This window comes from Coenobita brevimanus, chromosome 91, assembly GCF_032717465.1.
Source record: "Coenobita brevimanus isolate Jiangsu-jjx chromosome 91, ASM3271746v2, whole genome shotgun sequence".
Classification (NCBI taxonomy): Eukaryota; Metazoa; Arthropoda; class Malacostraca; order Decapoda; family Coenobitidae; genus Coenobita; species Coenobita brevimanus.
Window position 1 is genome coordinate 2,515,918 of NC_137044.1, and position 19,259 is coordinate 2,535,176.

Genomic DNA, 19,259 nt, shown 5'->3' on the forward strand with positions numbered 1-19,259 from the left:
ATCATAGGGTTTTACCTAGGCACTGGCGGGTATCCTTGTTAGTGACCTGAAAAGTAAATACTTGCTCATAATATGTTGAAAGCTACAAGAAGTGCTTGTATTAGCTATAGGCATATACATTTTCCTCCTGTCATGTGCCTGGTGGATGTTATATAAATACATTTTTTCAACATTGTTTTTAATCCATCCCAGTCTCCCATGTTCCCTTCGGTAAGGGACATGAATCAGACGAGAAGGAAGTCCCATATCATAGCTCACCTAATATACTGTAGTATATGCCATTGGATCTTTGAGGCTCCTTACAACAGAAATTGTCAGTGGTTAGATAGTCACATCCTTTTATGAGGAGTGCGTGTGGTGGGATAAAAATGTCCCTTCACACTTCTTCCATTGCTGGTAGTTGCCTTAAACACCATGAACAAAATATTAGGATAGTTCTCAGTGTTCATGGTTATGACTTTGTCTTGCTGTCTTGAGGATGGGTTGTTGGTATGAGTATTATTATTATTGTTGGTGGTGGTGGTGGCTTTCTTATTTATTTTTATTGTTATTACTGTATTATTATTATTATCCATCCATCCATCCATCCATCCATCATCTAATCCAGTGTTGCCCCATGAAGAGCATAGGAGCCTGGGGATAGGCAAGTTGGTCTTGATATTTGAGATGAGAGTGATCAGCCTCACTCATCCCTGAGTGGCATTACATGAGCAATCCCCAACCTCCCTTTGAATATAAACCTGCACCAGCTTATTCTGATTGGAGTGCCTTAATTACTCACTGAATCACCAGGCGCCATAATTTGGTTATACGGCTACCACCCAGCGCAGTAAATGGTTTCCTGGTGTACAGGAAACCATTTGGTTTGTCACTCAGTGTAGAGTCACCAGCAGGCAGATGGACGAGGAAAGAGTGAAGGAAAGAAAGATAGAAGAGGAAGGAAGTGAGGAAAGGGCAGACACCCAAATCAGCACAACATTAAGTGAGTGGATGGTGGGCACCCTCACCTACTACCAATTTTTATTATTATTATTATTATTATTTTTATTATTACGGTATTATTATTATTTGGTGGCAGGTGAGGTGCTCACCATCCACTCATTCAGTGTAATACTCTCGGGTGACTCTCCTTTCCTCTAATCCTTCTTTCCTTCCTTTCTCTTGTCTTTTTTCTTTCCCCTTCCTTCTGTCTGTGGGTGACTCGACGCTGAGTGGCAAGCCAAATGGTTTCCTGTACATCAGGAAACCATTTACTACGCTGGATGGTAACCACATAACCAAATTATGGCATCTGGTGGTTTGGTGGGTAATTAAGGTGCTCCAGTTGGATTGAGCCAGTGCAGGTTTTTATCCAAGGGTTGGTTGGGGTTTATTGCTCATGTAATGCCACTCAGGGATGAGTGAGGCTGGTCACATCTTAATGTCAGGACCAACTTGCCTAGCCCTGGGCTCCTACGCTCCTTGTGGGGCAACACAGGATTAGATGATGATGCTTTGTGTGTGTGTGTGTGTGTGTGTGTGTGTGTTTGTGTTTGTGTGTGAGAGAGAGAGAGTGAGAGTGTGTGTTAGATTGGGCAAAGGCTTCGGGGACTATCCCCATATCCCCAAGGCCCAGTAGTCCTCCTTCATCTTCACGTGTCACCAATTCAACGCTAATACCCACCGTACATATTGAATACATGCGAGGACTGTCTCATACAGGTCTGGTGTATTGGTATTAGTGGGGGTATTTTTACGGCATGTCGGCGGGTCTTCTGGTAGATCAGTAAAGTCTACTTTTTATGAAATTCAGATCCATAAACTGTTCCCTGCCCCAGCAGGAATTTGAACCGGGGTCTCTTAGGACTGCAGGCCACCTCTCTACCAATTGAACTACTGCCTCCCCCACAATGATGATGATGATGATGGTGGTGGTGGTGGTGGCAGTAGTGGCTTTGTTATTATTAATATTTGTACTGTTATTGTTGTTATTATTATTATTATTTTTATTATTATTATTATTATTATTATTGGTGGTGGTGGTGGTGATGGTGTATACTGTAATAATTATAATAATTATTATTATTATTGTTATTATTATTATTATTATTATTATTATTATTATTAAACACACTGAGGTGGTTTGGCCATGTGGAGAGGATGGAGAGTGAGAGACTGATGAGGAGAGTATGTGAGTGAGGGGGAGGGGGGGAGAGGGAGGGGGAGGCCAAAGATAAGATGGAGGGATGGAGTGGAGAAGTATATGAGAGAAGGGGGTGTGAGCTGGAAGCAGGGCAGCGAAATGGAGTTGGACAGGGCGACATCGAGGCGATTTGTTTGTGGCCAACCCTTACGGGATTAATGCGTCTGGCAGTAGATAGATAGATATATTATTGTTGTTATTATTATTATTATTATTATTATTATTATTATTATTAATATTATAATTTATCATCATCGTCATTGTTGTTGTTGCTGTTGGTGGGTGGTGGTGGTAAAAATTCATAAGACTGTTGGTGCTGAAAAAGATCTTCTATTCATAGAGTGAAATCCCTAAGTGGGGAAATACACTGCATGACCAGTTGTTGCAGAGGAGGATATCGTGCAGATAGAGGTGAAGGCAATGGACGAGAATATCCTTGGAGCCAGTTGGTGTGAGAGTGGTTGGCACCTGCTTTATGTTGTGTGGGTAATGGGTTGGATGTGATTCAACACTTACAGTACCATCCCTAACACCAAACATTATTATTATTATTATTACTATTATTATTATTATTATTATTGTTGTTGTTGTTGTTCTCTCTCTCTCTCTCTCGCCCTCTCAGAAATTTCCAAAGTTAGCCAGCACTCTATAAAAGAAGTGCTGCACTTTTTCATTTTCCTTGAGCTTGTCCAGAGTGACTCTGACAAAAAGGCCTCTTAAGCCTCTCTTCTATCACAGCTCATCGCACCAACCCCTCCTGCTAGTCCAAGTCATCTTCCCTCATCTTCTCCTTTATTCTGTCCTGCTGCAGTGTTGGCTATCATCACCAGTTTGAGTTAGAAAATACAAAATTGCAGAGTGATGTGTGTGTGTGTGTGTGTGTGTGTGTGTGTGTGTGTGTGTGTGTGTGTGTGTGTGTGTGTGTGATTATTATGACTACACTGAGTGACAAGCTAAATGGTTTCCTGTACACCAGAAAACCATTTACTATGCTGGGTGGTAACCATATAACCAATCTAAGGCACATGGTGGTTTAGTGGGTATTTAAGGCACTCCAACCGAATTGAGCCTGTGTTGGCTTATATCCAGAAGGTGGTTGGGGTTTATTGCTCACATAATGCCACTCAGGGATGAGTGAAGCTGGTCACTCATGTTAAATGTCAGGACCAACTTGCCTAGCCCCAGGCTCCTACGCAGCTCTTTGGGCAGTACAGGATGAGATGATGATGATGATTAAATTTTATAGTTGTGTTTCCGTGTATCTTCATCTCACAGCACTGCTTCATGCAATACTATACATACACCCCCAGCTCCCTCTCTCTTACCTGGATGGAGGATGCTGGACTGCAATGGAAAAAAAAAAAGTAACCAGCCTGCAGTCCGTTGGGTTCATATCCAGATGAGGTTCGGGTGACAATAACATTAACAAAAATCTCCCCCCCATCTGTAGGCAGGCAAGAATTTCTAGATAATGTTGATTCTGAGTGGGATGGATGCATTGTTAATGTGATGGCTTTGTTGTTTAGTGTATGTGTGTGCAGGTGTGAGTTGTTTGGTGTGTATGGAGTGGAGGTGAATGGTTTGTATTGCCTTGTTTGTGTGTATGTGTGGCTTGGATGATGTGTCATATGACATGTACATAGAAAGGTTGTGTTATTGTGTCTGGGTTGTAATTAGGGTGTGAGTGGGAGGGAGTTGTATTTTTTAGTGTGTATGGGTGGGTTGTGTTGTTTATGGAATATGTCTAGGCTGTGTGTGTGAGAGGGGGAAAGTTGTGTTGTTCAGGGTGGGTGTGGGTGTAGCTTTTGTAGTTTAAGTGTGTGTGAGTGTGGCTTGTGTTTTTTAAGGTGTGTGGCTTGTGTTTTTTAAGGTGTGTGGCTTGTGTTGTTTAAGGTGTGTGTGAGTGTGGCTTGTGTTGTTTAAGGTGTGTTTGGGTGTGGCTTGTGCTCTGAGTCTGTGTGGGTGTGGCTCATGTTCAGAGTTTGTGTGAGTGTGGCCTGTGTTGTTTAAGGTGTGTGTGGGTGTGGCTTATGTTGTTTAAGGTGTGTCTGTATGCGGCTTATGATGTTTAATGTGTGTGTGTGTGTGTGTGTGTGTGTGTGTGTGTGTGTGTGTGTGTGAGTGGCTTGTGTTATTCAAGGTGTGTGGGGGTTTGGCATGTATTGTTTAAGGTGTGTGGGTGTGGCTTGTGTTGTTTAAGGTTTGTATGGGTGTGGCTTGTGTTGTTTAAGATGTGTGGGCATGGCAGTTAATCCTTCAATCTTGTGATGGTAACCAAAATAAATTATATGTGTGTCAGCCGTCCTATAGGGGTTAACAGGAGTGAGTGTGTGTGTATTGCAGGGATGTGTTGGCAGATCAATACACTTGCTGGTGCTTCACTCCGTACACTCACTACCACCACCTTATTCACACCCACTGCCGCCCTGCTCGCACCCACTTCCACTCTACTCACACCCACTACTATCACTTGACTCACTCACCTCCTTCACCTTGTTCACACCCACTACCAACACCTTGTTCACACCCACTGTCACCAACTTGTTCACATACATTGCCACCACCTTGTTCACACCCACTGCCACCACCTTGTTCACATTCATTGCCACCACCTTGTTCACATCCACTGCCACCACCTTGTTCACACCCACTGTCACCACCTTGTTCACACCCACTGACACCACCTTGTTCACACCCACTGACACCACCTTGTTCACATCCACTGACACCACCTTGTTCTCATTCACTGGCACCACCCTGTTCACACCCACTGCCATCACGTTGTTCATGCCCACTGCCACCACCTTGTTCACACCCACTGCCACCACCTTGTTCACATCCACTGCCACCACCTTGTTCACAACCACTGCCACCGCCTTGTTCACACCCACCGCCACCGCCTTGTTCACACCCACTGCCACCACCTTGTTCACATCCACTGACACCACCTTGTTCACATCCACTGACACCACCTTGTTCACACCCACTGCCACCACCTTGTTCACACCCACTGCCACCACCTTGTTCACACCCACTGACACCACCTTGTTCACATCCACTGACACCACCTTGTTCACACCCACTGCCACCACCTTGTTCACACCCACTGCCACCACCTTGTTCACATCCACTGACCACCTTGTTCACACCCACTGACACCACCTTGTTCACATCCACTGACCACCTTGTTCACACTCACTGACACCACCTGATACACCCGTTGCCACCACCAAACACATCCACTGCCACCACCGTATTCACTCCCTCCAGCATCACCGTACACCCACTTCCACTGTTTTCACACTCACTACCTACTTATTCAAACCAACTATCACTTTATTCACACCCTGTATCACTTTATTCACACCCACTTCCACCATACTCACACCCACAGCCACCTTATTCACACCCATTACTACTTATTCACATTCACTACCATCTTATTCACACCCCTTACCAGTTATTCATATCCATTGCCAGCTTATTCACACCCACTACCACCTTATTCACACCCACTACCACCTTATTCACACCCACTACCACCTTATTCACACCCACTACCACCTTATTCACACCCACCACCAACTTATTCACACCAGCTACCATCTTGTTCACACTAACTACCACCTTATTCACACACACTGCCACCTTATACACATCCACTACCACTTATTCACACCCATTACCACCTATTCACATTCACCAGCACCTTGTTCACATCCAGTATCACCATTCACTACCACCACCTGACTCACCCACTGCCACCACCTTACTCTTACCCACTACCACCACCTCACTCTCACCCACTACCACCACCTCACTCTTCCCTACCTCCACCACAGCTTCACACCCAGTGCCACCTTATTCACGCCCACTGCCACTCACACTACCACCACTGATTTCTTACCATTTCCATCTGTCGGGTCTAAGCCTACGATTTTGATACACACACACACACACACACACACACACACACACACACACACACACACACACACACACACACACACACACACACACACACACACACACACACACACACACACACACACACACACTGGCTTTCCACGGAATCAGACCTTTCCACTTACCTCCCACCATTACTCATATCCTTTCTCATCTACCCAATACTACTACTACTTCATCATCATCATCATCATCATTATCATCATTATTGTTATTATTATTATTATAAATTTTATTAGGCTATGTTTTGTGATTTTTTTTTCATGAGGCTTCATTTCTGGACACACACACACACACACACACACACACACACACATATACAGATTATTGAGATGCTTGCCCAACAAGCCTGCATACTCACAAGCACCTGCTTCCATTCCTGCTCACCCACTTCTTAATTCTCCTTCTCTTCCTCCTCCTCCTATTAAGCAGCTGACTTGGTAAGCAGTGCAGCATTGCAATATCGACCTTGAAACACTCAGTGCCCGGGGCGCGCGCGCGCACACACACACACACACACACACACACACACACACACACACACACACACACACACACACACACACACACACACTTATCTCTGTCGTTCTTGATCCCTGTTTATAACGGGAATAAACTAAAAATAACAAAATAATGATACTGAAAAGTGGGACTAGTGAGATAATGATAGGGAGAGGAAGACCGAGCACGAGAAGGAATGTTAGCATAGAGGGACAGGCCTACCATACTTTAAAGAAAGGGATTGGTGTGAGTGGTGATGAAAAGGGTCGCATTTTTTTTTTTTCCTGAGTACAGTTTGATATTGGGCAGCGAACATTAAATTAGCTGGTCATTTTTTTTTAACTGGTGATGAAAACTAGGCTGTAACTAGTTAAAGAGTAGGCTGTAGATACCGTCGTGGTCAGAACTCTCGACTATAATAATCTTATATGCGAAAATGTCTTGTGATTCGCCTTCTTGTGAATGAATGAGAATACATGATTATGAAAACTTATTTTCTTTAGGCTGAGCCATTATACCTGCATATTATTATTATTATTATTATTATTATTATTATTATTATTATTATGCTATAATAATAACTGTTTCTCGATCTTGGTCGAGAGACATTTGACTGCGACGGTACGAACTGTCACGTGCAAAATTTCACCGACAGTCCTCAGCCATTGTTGTATCTTGCCTGCCATAGTTTTCATTCCACCCCGAGCATCCGAGAAAGTCCTGTGTTGGCATACTATGTTGTTGTGTGTTTCATATTGCTGTCACCTAGATATCTTTCATGTAAAGCTTTCCATCTCCATAGCCAGCAGGGAAATGTATTAATCAGTTGTGATGGTCCATCCATCCATCCATCATCTAATCCTACATTGCACCATGAGGAGCGTAGGAGCCAGTTGGTCCTGGCATTTAAGATGAGATGTAATATACTAATATTGAAAATATGACTCGACAAATATTTGGCGACTTGCTTGTTGCTCTATTAACAGTACGTCATTGATATAAATCCTTTTCATCACTGTGATCGCATTAATCTAGTAATTGAGCTAACACAATTCGAGTTTATTCATCTGATGGAAATAACTCATTAATCGTAGAAATAAAACTGTTTTTAGCAAGGAAAGTGTTAAAGTACTGTAGCTACGCTTTATGCAGACTTAATAATTACTAATCGTTTTTATTTTGTCGTGGAGATTACTATCTTCATACATTTTTCCCTCGTCCAAAGTAAAGAATAATGTCCGGTAAGTCAAGGTTGGGTATGATGCCAGCAGCCAGTATGCTTACCCCTTCAGTCCCATGACTTTTTTTATTCTTGCTTTCTTTAGACAGTTTTCTGAACCGCAGGAGGGACTCTTCGGACTTACAGCTTACATGTAACCTTAATTAATCCCATCAAGTAGAAAGTTCTGTCCTCAGCTGAATCTTATCGTGGAAATAACAGGAATAGAATACAGATATACACTACGGGATTGAAGGCTTAACGGATGCATCAGACACACACAGCATTGTTCTGACAGTCCCAAGCTGGTCTCATTTTATGTATGGAATTTGGTTAGATATGCATACACACATTTGTTTGAGCCTTTTTCAATCCTATAACGTCCTTATATTAATCAGGCCACCACCAAACGACTTTCTACAGCTTATGCGAGATCTCTCGTAGTAATGTACCGGTAGTTGATTTAATGAACTCTTTATGAATAGTCTCGAAATAATAATAATAATAATAATTAAAGTAATAATAAATACAGATAAATAAAAAGACACATTGTGAGTATATTATGTATGTATTGTAACGGATGGCTTGCACGCACCTGACGTTGAGGCGCAGCTTTACAGTACTCTATGCGTGCAAGCAATAAATAAATATTGAATGTTATCGAATGTCAAGATTCAGAGAGAGAGTTCAGGCAGCCCTCTGTACATCCGGTCTGGAGGCAGATTACGGGGGTGAATGGTCAGAGGGGAGGCCAGTGTTCAGGAGGTTGGCATGTCGGTATGTTTGACTCCTTTTGCCCAAGGTGCATCGTATTGTTGATTTTATACTTTCTATTCCAGACGATTTTATTTAGCTTTTAGAACTAGATATGTAGCCTTTTCAAGCCCATTCACTTCGAGGGGGTTATAAGTTTAATAAAAATCGTCTGGTGGCAGTAAGACTTCGAATTGACCTGCATAGACTGAAGAGGTTAGATAGATAAACTTTGCTTGTGTCCACTGAGTGTTGTGTAACCTATTGTTGACTGATAAGTGTACCGAACCGAACTTCATTTAAATTTAATGTAGCCCAACCTGACTAGCTTAACTAAATCAACCCAACTTGCTTGTGACATAACCAAGCCAAACCTACTGTACCTAAACCCAACCGAAGCTAACGTAATCAAACACAGAAACCTGCTCAGTCCGGTTACGTACCGGTAACTTACCTATTATAATTTATCCTAGCTCTGTGAATTCCAAATGGAACCACACCCAGCCAGGGCTAACCTAACTAATTACAACCACACTTAACCTAATCAGACCTGGACTGTCGAAATCAATAAACCCAACCATACCTAACCTACCTAATCAGACCCAGCCACACCTAACCTACCTAATCAGACCCAGCCACACCTAACCTACCTTTTCAGACCTAACCACACCTAACTTAATCAGACCCTCCACACAGCCTAAACAAACTTAGCGGAACCCACCCAGACTTAACCTAATCTAACCTTACAGAACCTAGACAGACCACTCGTTGCCTAAATCAGCGCTACCAAACCTAACCTCACTGAACCCACCTAGATCAAACGTTCGAGCCTAACCTGACCTGACCTAACCCAACCTGACGTAACACAACATAACCAAATCAAACTAATCCAAATCAGACCAAACCAGGCCAAGCCAAACTAAACCCCAACCTAATCACGACTCCCTTTTATTCACAGGAAAAGTGGACGAGATGGAATTACGATCCTCATTCGAACGACTGGGTGTCCACATCGACCACGAGGAGGCCAAGAGACTCCTCAAGAGGTGAGTTCTATTCGTGGACTTTTATTTTCTAAAAGTTTGCATTGCTGCTCGTTTTCTATAATTAATATGATGGTGATGTGCGATCAGCTAAAGTTCTGCATTAATCTTTTTGCACATTTTGCATCATCCTTTCTCTCTCTCTCTCTCTCTCTCTCTCTCTCTCTCTGTCTGTCTGTCTGTCTCTCTCTCTCTCTCTCTCTCTACCTGCATCTTAACCATTCTCTCGCCAGAAGCGACCCTACATCGTCTTAACGGTCTGTGAACGTCGCGGTATCACACCTGTGGTCTGACAGAGAGAAAGAGAGAGAGAGAGAGAGACTTAGGAAACTAAAGAACCAAAGAAAAGTAGTGGTATGAAAGATCAAAATAACATCGAGAGGTTGGAGAGAGAATGTTGATGCGTTGCAAAGCTGTGTGTGTTTATAGAAGCTTTGTCAAACGTGTTTAGAACGGATGTAGTTTAATGTTTGAATGAGTTAAGTTGATCATGTTTAGGGAAAAGTATTTAATTGAATGGTTTTAGGAAGAATATTGTCGAATGGAATACGTCTAAGGAAAAAAGTATTGGGATATTTACTTTTTTTTTTTTAATATATACAAAAGATGAACAGATAAAGGAGAAGCATATTATATACAGAGTTTAACGTGCTAGTAGAGGAGTGTAATGATGTATTTGTGGGATGGAATTTATTCGTACTGTAGTGTGGAACTAAAGTATGTGGCTTGATAACGGACTGGTGTATTGTGTGAAATGTGGACCGAATATGTTATAAGAATTACACCGAATGTGTACAAGGAGAATTTAATATATACTGTATACTGTTTTGGGAGGTGAATTTACAACGCCCAAACGCTCTTCATAAAATAGACGAACCATAAGTTGATGAGAGGAACTTTGAGGTTGATAGAAATTTGCATGACTTTGAAAGGATTGAGCAATACTTAAATCCTAGACAGATAATGAAAGCTACCAGAAGTAAGAGGTAAATGAAGTTGTGATCAGATGGGGGGGGGGAATGAACTTGCTGGTCACAATGTCACGCGATCCACACCAGCCGAGGGATTGAAAGGTTTGTGAGTTTTTATTTTGTCCAAACAGTGTTCATTGGACTAACGTACGACCCTTCAGTAGATCGTAAAAACACACCCTCTTACATATACCAGTTTTGAATAATATAGCCGTATCTCATTTTAGACAGTTTTGTTTGAGTACCTAAGTTGTGTCATGTGAGGGTGTGTGATATAATTTGTAGTGGGAGGGAATGCTGGTCCTCAGGGAACGGAGTACGTAGTCGATGGCCAGAGTCAGTTATATAAGACAAAGTGAGAGTGAGCCTGTGATAATGATGTAAGCAAGAGGAGAGAGTTTACAAGTGGAGCTATCTTATCAGGAGAATTTGTTTACTCACGGCCAGGCACTGTGAATGGATGGATGGAGAAGGTGTGGGTGGTGGCGTGACGTATACGGAGAAGTCTGGGTTGTTGGAAATGAGGATACGGTAGTGGGTCATATAGGCTTTGAAGATTGCGTGACACTTCTTCCTTAGCGATTTATTATGCACATTTCACACTATGTTTTTGTGGTGGCGTGACGTATATGGGGTTGTTGAAATTACGGATTAGTTAGTGGGTCGTATTTTGAGTGGTTCTGGAGGTTACGTGACACTTCTTCCATAGCGATTAATTCTGTACATTCATTACACCCTAGCATCCTTTTGTTTGTGTCAGTATCAAAACGATTTCGTTGACATACAGGATAAAATTATGGTATACGATGCAAAAGGAATGGTGGAGGAAAATGTGATACGATGCATCCTGTACATCCTAGAAAGCGACTCAGGTAAAGGAGACTGAAGGGAAAAGGAGGGATGAGAGGAGCCTGGGGGATTTGCCTCTAGAGCACTACTTCCACACCATAAAAATTTCCTTTGTGTGTGTGTGTGTGTGTGTGTGTGTGTGTGTGTGTGTGTGTGTGTGTGTGCAGTGCCATTCTGTTGCTTTTGTGGTGTTGCCAGGGGCATGTGCTGCGGACACACACACACACACACACACACACACACACACACACACACACACACACACACACACACACACACACACACAGGGAAATCCCCTTCCGTCGGTGAATGGGAGTGTCCCCCTCACCGTCCCCCCAAACTCCGTCACTCCACCTTCTTTCACCCCATTTTCTCACGTCATTCCACTCTCATTATCGCTTTCCTCTTTTTTTTCCGTCTCCCATTTCACTTTACATTTCTTTCCCATCTTTTTTTTCCCCTTTTCTTTCCCTCACTGAAGCATGACTCTCTCTCTCTCTCTCTCTCTCTCTCTCTCTCTCTCTCTCTCTCTCTCTCTCTCTCTCTTGAACTAACCCCCCCATACCCCAGTTCATCTCTGCTTCACTTCTTCGCCGCTCCTGCTCACCACCACCTCTTAAATGTTCTCTCCCTGTCGTCTACCTACTCTAAATCTCACTCTCCCCGTCTCCGTGTACTATTTGCTCCCTTTCCCTTTCTTATCCTCTCGTCCCCTCTGTTGATCTGGTTTTCTCTCCCTTTCACTTTATATCATTCTCGCTCCCTTCCTACCCCCTCCCTCTGTTGATATAAATTTCTCCACGTTTCTACCTCAGTTTACCCTTCTTTCCCTTCCCTTTCTTTACTGTTCCATTCATTGCCTCACTCCCCCTCTGTTGATCTTAGTTTCTCCCCTCTTTGTCATGTTTACCCTCCCCTCCAGTCTGTTCATTGTCCTCCTTTCTTCTTTCCTCTCGTTACCTCTTTCCTCCTCTGCATTTCTCCCCTTCTCTCTTACCAACTACACCCTTACTTTCTTGACTCTCTACCCTTCTCTCCCTCTGTATTTACTTCTCTTCCCCCCTCCCTGTTTCCCTTACCCTTCCCAGTCTTTCTCTTTGTCTTCCTCCTTCATTTTAACTGCCCATTTTATGTGATTCTATCGTTCTCCATGTCCGTCTTTTACCTTTCTCTCTTCTCCCAGTCAGTCTCTACCACTCTCTCCCCTCACCTTCCTCTCATTTACCCCCTCCGTCCCCTACATCCCTCCATTTTTTTTCCTCTCTTACCACCTGCCCTGTTTCTTCCTCAGTTCTGGGAGCGGTGCCGACTAATCCGCGTCTGTCACCTTATTTTTAGCCACTGCGTAGGGGATAGAGTCGTATATATAAAGGGAACTTGGGGTGGTATTTATAAAAAGGATTTGGGCGTCGTATATATATAAAAAGGGATTTGGAGTCGTCTTTATGAAGGTAATTAAAAGTAGTATTTATAAAGAAATTTAAGGGTGGTATTTATAAAGGGATCCTGGGGTCGTATTTATAAAGGAGTTTGGGAGTAGTTATGAAAGGAATTTGGGATCGTATTTATAATGGGAATATGGTGGGGTTTATAAAGGGACTCGGGTCGTGTTTAAAAAAGGAATCAGGCCGGGTTTATAAAGAGAATTTAGGATCATATTTATAAAGGGAATCTGGGTCATATTTGTAAAGAATCCTAGCCAATTTTTGCGATTGTTTTGGATGCTTTTTTTTTTTTTTTTTTTTTTTTTTATAAATACGACGAGCATCTGCAATATTGTTTTTAGCCTAGAGAGAGAGAGAGAGAGAGTCTTTCCTAAGGAGTTTTATTTTCCCAAGTCCTCAAAACGTATTATCACTTTTTTTTTTTTCCCCAAATGACAAAGGGTCGTATGCCTAACCCTGATATCGCGAAGTAGGATGTAGACCCACAGTTTTTGATGAGTCTCTTTGAAGTACCTGATGATGGTGGAACATATTTGCCTTCCCTGTGTAGTTGCTGGCTGCGTACTGTATTATGGGATGCAGGCTAACCGTATCTAATAACCACAGCCGTTCCATAAATGACCTTCAGTAATTAGGGGTGTGCATTCCACTTTGCCATTTCAGGTTTAAGCAGAGGACCTTCTTATTTACTCTGATTTAAATGTGAAGTGCCTTGCAGTTGTACGAGCTAAGAAATCGTAGGCCTAATCCAGAAATCATATAAGTTCGGCATGAGAAAGTTTATGATTACAAGGCCTGGTGCCGTATTCTCTTGGACATCGGAAATTCTCTGACATCTGTTCCATAGCTCTTTCTTCTCTGACATCTGTTCCATACCTTCTTTGTTTTGTTAATTTTACCGCAGCATCTCCTGTATGGCGATTTTTTTTTTTTTTAGTTCATTTTAATCTGACCCAGGCTTAATAGAAATGAAATAATGGAAGAAGCGTTATCGCACTGAGGGAATATACTTCTCTGTTATTCCTTCACTGTGATTCCCCCCACCCCTTTATAGCCAGTACAGTTGTCTGATGATAGTAAAATAGGAATATAAAGAGGATATCCAAATACTAAGTTGATTAGTGGGGACTTTCTAAAAATGCCATTACAACAGTCTTCCCTAAGCTAAACAGTGTATAAAATCGGTAGCAGCCAGTCCCTTGTTGCCTGCTTCTTGGTTTACCGGTCTCGAGGTTAGGCTTCCGTAGTTCAGAACATAAAGTGGTACGAGACCGACCTACACCTCTGACGCTTCTTACATGTTAGAAAAATCCCCAGGTTAACTCTTGGATTTGAAACGTTGCATGTAAGGCCCGGCTGTCTTCAGTCAAGATCTCTGCCGCTGAGCAAGGAAGTTGTGCTGTAGAAAGCATGAGAATACAGCGCCTGGTTTTTGTATCAGGAAATGTACACCACTCCATAGTGCTTTACCTGACGAAGGTCTGTGACTCCTCTCAAATCAGATTATGGCCAAGTATAGTTAGAGGTTTGATTTGACTAGTAACTAAGAAGACATGTTCATATCTCATAACCAAACTACATAAAATTCTCGTGCCAAAATTTTCATGGAAGTTGATGGAGTGGCCCAGTTCCATCAGGTGAAAACTCATCGACTACAGTTGCTTATTTAGCCGTTTTCTGGAGGAAGTTGGTTTGGCAGTGCTGCTAATCTTATATATTTGGTAGTTAAGATATGTGAACATCACTTAACTCCAGACGATTTCATTCATTAAAGAGAAAACCAACGTAGTGAGATCAGAAGCAGTCTCTAACTTTCAGTGGTATATACAGTATATGGTAGAACTAAAATATTTTGCACTTGTTCACTTTCTTCTTGAGCAGATAGAAACTTTCTTCTAACTTTTCTCAAGCAGAAACTATCCGCCGTAACAAAATGTACGTGACCTGGTTTTAACTAATTTACTTCGAGGACGCCATTGTTTTATATATGCCATAACCTGCTCAGGCGTTTCTATTCGACTCTGGAGAAACTTCGAAAATAAGGGTGACATACAGCTATCATACCATCTTCAGTAAGAGGGGCCTTTTTTTTAAGTTAAATAGTCTTTAAGTAACAAGAATGGCCAGATTATGGCATCTGATTCAAAGTGTTAATGGTAAAAAGAAAATGTAGTGAGAGTGAGTGTGTACAGTTTGTCTGCAAATAACCAAAGGTATTGCAACCTAGCATGCGTTTTAAGCCCGTTAAGGGAAATACAATTCTGAGGAAGTTGTCATGGCAGTGTGGGAAATAGTATACTTGTTGTTCTAGCTAACCTTAGAGAGAGAGAGAGAGAGAGAGAGAGAGAGAACTGTAGACAGCCCTTCAATGAAGCTATACTCTGTTCAGTTTAACATGGCCAAAAACTGCAATCTCTTCGTCTTGGTTGCAGAGCTGTGGCAATAGAGTAACTCTAGAATATCGTGCTAGTCACGAAGTTCCGTGGAAAGGGTGTAGAATCATTGTATTGTCCTATTCCGTCATTGAGTTAAGGGGAAAAAGCTGCAAAAGGGCGAAAATCTGAACGAAGTTGAATTGGTGGTGTTAAGGTTAGGTGTATTAGGGTTACTTGATGGTAGTGGTGGTGTTAAGAGTAGATATAGGTTAGGTGTTCAAGGGATGGTGTAGGTGTAGCTGTGAGTGAAGGAGACGGTGTGAATAAAGCATTTTGGAGACGACGCGGTGTGAATAGCAAGTGAGTCTGGGCCAGGTAGGGCAGGAGGCGAGGTGCTCCAAGGTCACGGCTGAGTTAATCGGTAGGCTTACTGGGTAACACGTTTTTCTTTCTCCCCCCCCCCCTCCACAAACGTCTTTTGTTATTGTAGTTGCTGATGGTCGTGGTGGTGGTGATAATGATGATGGTGGTGGTTGCAGTGATGGTGGTGGTCGTGGTGATGATGATGATGATGATGATTACATTTATTATTATTATTATTATATTATTATTATTATTGCTTCCTTTAGACAGGAGGTATACTAGGCGAGCTAAGAGCAGGGTTGCGATAACGTGTAGGCTGAGGGTTTACTTAATTACCGCTTCACTATGGTGGCAGTTTTAATTATTATTATTATTATTATTATTATTATTATTATTATTATTGCCGTCTAGGTGATTTTATTCAGTTTTGGGTAGGCATTTTAAACGGGAAGCTGTAGATATAGCCTGCATTTACCCCTGCATTAACAGGACGTCTCCAAGGTTGAATGAAATGCCATTACTGACTGTTGCCTGACATTAGTTGCATCAGAAGAAAGAGGCGTCCTCCGGCTGAAAAGGTTGAGGATTTTCAAACACACGTCGGTAAATTGTTTGACGTCCTGCTGTTGATTGTGGCAGTGGTAATGTTGCTAGTGTTCTTGTTTACGTTTTGTTTTGCTTTTTGTTATTTTTTTATACATGAAATGTTGTTTACGCGTCCCGCTTAGAAGGTTAACCATTGGGCAGAGTACACACTTTAGATATCACTGACTTTTTTTTTTTTTTTTTTACAGAAGACGAACAGAGGAAGGAAAAACAAATTGAATAAAAAAACATGCACATCTGATTACAGACGATTTTATTCTACTGAAACAAGGGACACTTCCAACACACATTATACTCTTTTTACTCCAACTTGGCCTAGATTTTCCTTTTGCAGCGTATTTCACTTGGTTCAGTGGAGGAAAAAAACAGTACTATGACCACATTCATTTCATAGCACTTTTTCATGACTAGCACCATATTTTAGTGCTAATCTGTTTTTACAATTCAGCATTCAAGATAGAGAGTTGACAGTTTTAGGCCAGGTTAGGGCAAAAGCAGTAAAGTATTGATTAACGAGTTAGCAAACTATTGGTTAACGAATAATGTGTTACACATTTTCCGTTTTCAATCAGTATATAAGTGACCATAGTTAAGTTTTACAGTGAAATTTTGCTGTGTTGTATTCTTCACGTCGTTATTCAGTCCAGTGTACAGTATTTGTGGTAAGTTTGGTAGTTGTGCAAATTTAAAGAGTACGTTAAGCAATGTACGAGTTAAAAATGTACTTGAAATAGTGTACGAGTCAAAAATGTACGTTAAACAGTGTACGAGTTAAAAATGTATGGTAAACAGTGTACGAGTTAAAAATGAATGGTAAACAGTATATAAGATAAAAATTACGTTAGCCAGTGTACCAATTAAAAGTGTACGTTAATCAGTGTACGAGTTAAAATGTACGTTAACCAGTGTGCTTGTTAAAAGTGTACGGTAAACAGTGTACGAATTAAAAGTGTACGGTAAACGGTGTACGAATTAAAGTGTACGTTAAACAGTGCTAGTTAAAAGTGTACGGTAAACAGTGTACTAGTTAAAAGTGTACGGTAAACAGTGTACTGTACGAGTTAAAAGTATATGGTAAACAAGCGATCCTCAGCGATGGTAGACCAGGAGGGAAACTCAACACTTTCCAAGAATCTCTCCCGTCTTCATCACACCTATTAACGTTTTTGTGGTGGAAAGAGGCTGCTGCTCTCTTATAATCCTCCTGCCCTAATGCTCGAAGTACAGGGAAGTCCATAAATAACGTTACACTAGTGCCTTATGTGTTGCGGATATGGTAGTGTGTGTGTGTGTGTGTGTGTGTGTAAGGTGCGAGCATGGATGCATTTCCTGTACGTGTGTCGCGTCATCAACCATGACCCATATCTATATGAGGACGTTAGGGACGCGGGTAAGAGGTGGAGTGGTTAAGATTCATTTTTTGCCAGACGCCATGTATCCCAAACGGGGTGACCAAGGGCTTAGAGTTAATTGTTTTACAGGGAGGGGCACTAATCCTCCACCAACCCCACTTGACACGTAGGGAGAACGTTATGCCAACAGCATCTGGTGTTCTCAGGCGGTCACCCATCCAAGTACTAACCAGACCCAACGTTGTTTAACTTCGCTGATCGGACGGGAAGCGGTGTACTCAACGTGGTATGGAAAGTTTAATAGAGACGAGGTGAAGTGAGGGACAGTGAGTAGTGTGGAAGGCATAGGATGGACAGGATAGGGTAGGTTTTGATTATTAGGTGTGAACGTACCGGCGTGGACAGCTGTTGAGGTGGGAGGAGTGCAGAGACGTGAGGTCAGACAGTAAGGGTAGAGGTGGGACAGGATCGAATGGAGTAAAGTTTGGGGTGTGTTAGGAACTTGCAAGAAAAGTGTAGGAATCTAAGGGTAAGAGGAGAGAAGAGACTTGAGGTGAGAGACTATAAAGGGGGATGGAGTGACAGATAAGGGTAGGATGTAGGGTAAAGGTGTGACATACAGTAGAGGATGGCGTCCCCGCCTCTGCTCATCTTATCTTGATGAACTATTCAGTTAGGCTCAGTTACCATGTGCCATTTGAACTTTTAAATAAAAATGCAGTGTTCCACATTGATATAATAAGTAATAGAACGGTGATGCGGTGAGTAATATACCATATAGCCAAATATTGCCATCATGATGACAGTTCAAGGTCTTGCAATAATGATGTGAAATCGATCCAGCAGTGTCCAGAGACAGTTGAGAAAGATAATAAATTATTGTGGTTTGATAGGAAGAGTTTTCGAATTCAGATTTCAAGAAATATTCCTGTGTGCCTGCATTTAGTGTATTGCAGACTACTGTGTTCATTTTATGCAGTGTTTCGGAAAGTGGTGATGTGAGAGAATACTGTGCAGATAAGCAAAGATTATACTCTTGACTGATAAATTAAACTTACGAATATCGATACAGTTCTTATCTTTAGTTTATTGAAGCTTACCAGGCAAAGTAAGTGTAGCTCCAGTTGAAGTTTCTGTGCAAAATTCACAAGCGTCTTGTTATAAAGGCACGTGACAATACGTTATAGTTGACGACTAAATTATTCTCGAAATAGTGGTTATAAACAAATGGACAGTCGTTTTCAGTTGAATGAAGGAGAGTATTCTTCAGCCGAAATGTAAATTTACGGAACAAACTGCCTTAAGCAGATGTAGATAGTGGCAAGGTGTTGTCTCACAATTGCCTGGAAAGACATTTAGCTTTGATTTCCCAGCTAAACATGGCTACACTAGAATACTTAGCCCTTCACTGTTAGATGACACCATTATAACGTCTGTGGTAGATTTTCCAGTAGCTAGTGGGATTTCTTCAATACGAATCACAAATGACCCACCGGAACTCGCTTAAAAGTAGGTGATGCAGTATATATCGCCACGCTGCTTTCTAAGTTTTTCTGTTACAGCTTTCGATACGCCAGATTCCTCCCCCCTTCCCCACTCCCATTTTGCTGTGCACTGTCCTTAGCAACATCATT

At 42.0% G+C, this 19,259-nt stretch overlaps 1 protein-coding gene and 1 pseudogene across 2 annotated transcripts in view; one reads left to right on the top strand and one right to left on the bottom strand.

The window, feature by feature from the left end:
- Positions 1-19,259, top strand: part of SCaMC (Short Calcium-binding Mitochondrial Carrier) — a 131,569-nt gene that overhangs the window by 11,854 nt on the left and 100,456 nt on the right. For both annotated transcript variants that reach the window (XM_080281860.1, XM_080281861.1), the window contains exon 3: positions 9,580-9,667. In XM_080281860.1, the coding sequence (XP_080137986.1) occupies positions 9,580-9,667 (88 nt within the window). The remainder of the gene's footprint in view (positions 1-9,579; positions 9,668-19,259) is intronic.
- On the bottom strand, positions 17,807-17,926 carry LOC145412022 (5S ribosomal RNA; annotated as a pseudogene).